The following is a 5,000-nucleotide window of genomic DNA, read 5'->3' as shown; positions in this document are numbered from 1 at the left end:
AATATTTATTTCAATGTTTTTGCTGTTAAAATATTTTATTTCAACTTGTTTCCTTTCCTCACTGGGCTATTTTCCCTGTTGGAGCCCCTGGACTTATAGCATTCTGCTTTTCCAACTAGGGTTGTAGCTTAGCATTTAATAATAATAATAATAATAATAATAATAATAATAATAATAATAATAATAATGTTTCCAAGAAATCGTATATCTGAAGGTCTGTGAATCGTTGGTTATATTTATTCTTAAATAGTTATCTACTCAGCAATAAAGTATGAATCACCTTATCTTCTTCTAATGGCTTTCTCCTCTATTGTTACATATTGTTACAAAAAATTAATATAAAACTTGACCCCTACGAAGTATAAGCATTTTACGACTTTTGTAGTTGTAACGCCAAATACTTAAAAATTAATAAACTGAAGGATTGTCTGAAAAGGGAATGCATAACCATGAACTTTCTTAACGTTGAAAAAAAAAATTAAAACTTCAACACAGACAGGACACTAGTCCGAGTCAAAGTCAACTGCGGAACTGTAATAAAATCGACAGTTTAAGTATTTTTTTTAATAAATATCAAATTTATGATTTAACAATAGTCTAAATTGGATTAAGACATTTCTACCAAGCAACGTATTTTGTAATTAATTATAGTAAAAAAAATAATAGAATTTTTATAACAATTTATTTGCACCAATATATGGTCTTGCACTGCCTTGGGTTAGAGTTCTCTTGCTTGAGGGTACACTTGGGCACACTTTTCTATCTAGTTTCTCTTCCTCTTGTTCTGTTAAAGTTTTTATAGTTTAAATAGGAAATATTTATTTTAATATTGTTACTATTCCTAAAATGTTCTATTTTTCCTTATTTCCTTATTTCCTTTCCTCACTGGGCTATTTTCCCTGTTGGGGCCCCTGGGCTTGTAGCATCCTGCTTTTCCAACTAGGGTTGTAGCTTAGCATTTATTAATAATAATAATAATAATAATAATAATCAATATTTATAACTATCAAAATTTAGCTCCTGGATCATCTCACAGAAACCAGCAGGTTAATCTTAAAATTGTTTTCATATGGGAGGTGATTCCGCTAGTGAAGGCAGAAGTAGTTCGTTCGTGGAGTATTATAGCCAACTCTTCTTGTTGGCACGGGCCTTTCCCTTGGTCGGTCCGTAGGCAGAAGTAGACTGAAGCTTGATTAAATAAGCATTGATTCCAATAATCTGTTCAGACTGAAAAGTTGAAGTTACCAGCAGGATAGAGCTAATGGAAATCACTGTATCTTAAATTCAAGCTAAGGTCGAGTATTTGAACCTGCTAAATCACACCTACATAGACGCAACCTCTTAACCCTTTTACCCCCAGGCTATTTGGAAATTTCCAACCCTTAACCCCCAGCGGGTTATTTTTTTCCCAACACATTTTGCAGTATATTTTTTTTTTAAATTGCTCTAACAGCCTTAATTTTTGTCATAGAGAGGTCAGGTTGGTCTCATTCTCTTGGAAAATGCCTGAATTTTCTCAAAAAATTATGAAAAATATGAAAAAAAAAATTATAGCATTTTTTGCAAGGATTAAGTTAAGCTCCGAAGAAAATTGTCCATTTTGTAAAATAGTATTACAGTAACCTCCAGCCTCACGTGGGAAGCTTCAGAAAAGGTCCCTTCTGCCAAATTTGGCACCCTATGCTCCATCTGGAACCTCCAGAAGAAAGCCTGTAATAATAACTCTGACATGGTTTAATGATAGAGTACTCATGCAACTCAGTTTCTGACGTAGTTTAATGATAGAGTACTCATGCAACTCAGTTTCTGACGTAGTTTAATGATAGAGTTCTCATGCAACTCAGTTTCTGACGTAGTTTAATGATATAGTACTCATGCAACTCAGTTTCTGACGTAGTTTAATGATAGAGTACTCATGCAACTCCGTTTCTATTATATGAGATTCCTTAAAGACACTAGATTACTGACCTTTATAATAGAGCCTGGTACACTTGATGTATTACACCAGCCAATCCATCTCTTAAAGACATGGGGTGAAACTGGAGTCCATTCCAAAATCCTGAACCCAAGGAGATTCTAAATGCACCCAGGAAGGAATGCTGAAAGGTCCAGCATCTGAACTACCTTGTATGTCAATATTGAAATTATTCAATTAATATTAGAGGTTGAGGTGGTTTGGCCATGTTGAGAGAATGGAAAATGGCTGTCTGCTAAAGAAGGGGATGAATGCAAGAGTTGATGGGAGAAGTACAAGGGGAAGGCCAAGGTTTGGGTGGATGGATGGAGTGATGAAAGCTCTGGGTGATAGGAGGATAGATGTGAGAGAGGCAAGAGAGCGTGCTAGAAATAGGAATGAATGGCGAGCGATTGTGACACAGTTCCGGTAGGCCCTGATGCTGCCTCCGATGCCTTAGATGACCGCGGAGGTAGCAGCAGTAGGGGATTCAGCATTATCAAGCTTCATCTGTGGTGGATAATGTAGGAGGGTGGCTGTGGCACCCTAGCAGTACCAGCTGAACTCGGTTGAGTCCCTTGTTAGGCTGGATGAACGTAGAGAGTAGAGGTCCCCTTTTATGTTTTGTTTCATTTGTTGATGTCGGCTACCCCCCAAAATTGGGGGAAGTGCCTTGGTATATGTATGTATGTATGTATTAGAGGTAACTTTGTGGATTCCAGAGGAATCATTTGCTCACCAGTCCGCTCCAGCTTCCCAGATAAGCCCAGGAACTACTTTTCTACAGAATAGGTCTTCTTTCAAAGCTTGGTAAAATAATCAAGTACTTTTGCATGATTGGCAACTGAAAGGGTTAATAGCTCTCTTGTTCAATTAAGTTACAACTTTCTCCTCTCACAGTATTTCACATACAGCTGCATCATGACTCTTCTTGTTGCTTGGTCCTTCTTCAGAATGCACTTCATCATAAAGCTATCAGTATACGTCATAGTTGGTGCAGTGTATGGCTACATCGTTTTTGATTACGCTAAGGTATGTCCAACCTTTTTTTTTTTTTTTTTTTTTTTTTTTTTTTTTCCTGGTCAATACTTCATATTTCCATAATCTGTACTTTCTCATATGGTTAAGATTAGGAATGCATTGGAACTATAGTCCATTTCTTTTATCGATGCAGATTTGCACAGACTCGCAGCGGTGCCCTTTTAGCTAGGAAAATTTTCCTGATCGATGATTGGTTAGAATTATCTCGTCCAACCAATCAGCGATCAGGAAACTTTTCCGAGCTAAAAGGGCACCGCTGCGAGTTGCACAGACTCGCAGCGGTGCCCTTTTAGCTCGGAAAATTTTCCTGATCGCTGATTGGTTAGAATTATCTCGTCCAACCAATCAGCTATCAGGAAACTTTTCCGAGCTAAAAGGGCACCGCTGCGAGTCGGTGCAAATCTGCATCGCTAAAAGAAATTGACTCTAGAAAACATAGGTTACGTAGTAGAGAGAGACATTGGAAATTTTGACTGAAATAGTTTATGAAATTGATAAGTTTGCTAATATTGAAACAGTTGAAAAGGATCATGACTTAATGGAATGGTGGATATATTCTGCATTACCTTTACTTATAAATCTGAATATGATCAGCCATTAGATTTTACGGAAAACTAAAACATATATGTATTTCTTATCCAGGATCTTTATGATAACACGAGCATGGAGGGCGTTTGCCCTTATTCAATGGTGACTAGTCACACCCTCAGTCCGGAAATTGGTCATTTATTGATGGTCCTCATGATCTTCTTGGTGCTTCATATCATGGACAGACAGGTGAGAAAAAAAAAAAAAAAAAAAAAAAAAAAAAAAAAAAATTCTTTTGTTTTTTAGAAAATTTTGATTTTTTATAATTTTGATTTTATCATGCAGCACCCTAGATCCCATAAAATTATTTATTTTATAATATATTGTACAAACGTTGATCCCATAAAAGAAGTTACTATCTTATCATAGACAGACTGCTGAGAACACCCCCCCCCCCCCAAAAAAAAAAAAAAAAAAAGTTACTTTGTTTTTGAGAAAATAATCTTATTTTTTTATAACTTTGATTTTATTATGCAACATCCTATAGTCCATTTCTTTTAGCGAGTCATTTTTGCACCGACTCGCAACGGTGCCCTTTTAGCTCGGAAAAGTTTCCTGGTCGCTGATTGGTTAAAATTATCTTGTCCAACCAATCAGCGATCAGGAAACTTTTCCGAGCTAAAAGGGCACCGCTGCGAGTCGGTGCAAATATGACTCGCTAAAAGAAATGGACTATAGGTCCATAAAATGAGTTACTTTATAATATACTTTACAAGCTTTGGTTTTGATTACAGTTATTACATCGCTTAACCTTAACATCACTGGGGATTTTAATCCCTTTGGTATTGCAAATGTCATTTTCAATGTTAATCCCACATCTTATTACGCATGCGCTGTCTAGTTTTATTATATACGTCAATGATTTCCAACTGCTTCCAGTCGATGCTTTTTGCATAAAATGTTGACATTTTACTTCATGAAAAATAATGTAATTGTGGTCAATAGATATTGTCTGGCCTAGCTTCAAAGATCATGATAAAAAAGGAGAAAAATTAGCCAAATCATTAGAAGCCGTAAACATCATGAAAAATTACGCCTATCTGGAAGATTTAACGTAAACGTGAAAAAAATAATGGAATAATAATAATACCAATTCCCTAATATCGCAAGAGGGTCTGCCCCTCTCTTTTATTCTTCTCCTGTACTTCTCTTTCTCCCTATTTCCTTAATCTTTCCCATCCCGAGTACCTGCCTTTGAGCTATAAATTGGATTGTATCCAGGGGTACTCTTCCTTTCCCCGTATTCCCCACTTCCCTATTCCTATTATTATTATTATTGATAGATAGGCTAGATGAAAAGAAACGGTTGCCATGTTTATCATTCTTATGATGGTTAAACTCTTCATGGGAATTAGTAGTGAGTCGTGAGTACAGTAACATAGCCACCCTTGTCAGAGTTGCTGTTGGAAGATTGCCT

General features: G+C 36.3%; 1 protein-coding gene across 1 annotated transcript in view; it reads left to right on the top strand.

The window, feature by feature from the left end:
* The window catches only part of LOC137616712 (adenylate cyclase type 2-like), a 95,027-nt gene that overhangs the window by 78,314 nt on the left and 11,713 nt on the right, over positions 1-5,000 (top strand). Inside the window, 2 exon segments of the mRNA XM_068346714.1 lie at positions 2,855-2,986; positions 3,638-3,772. Of these exon segments, the coding sequence (XP_068202815.1) occupies positions 2,855-2,986; positions 3,638-3,772 (267 nt within the window).

This window comes from Palaemon carinicauda, chromosome 22 (assembly GCF_036898095.1).
Source record: "Palaemon carinicauda isolate YSFRI2023 chromosome 22, ASM3689809v2, whole genome shotgun sequence".
Taxonomy (NCBI): domain Eukaryota; kingdom Metazoa; phylum Arthropoda; class Malacostraca; order Decapoda; family Palaemonidae; genus Palaemon; species Palaemon carinicauda.
Note: the sequence above shows the minus strand (reverse complement) of the source record. Positions and strands in the feature narration are given on the sequence as shown.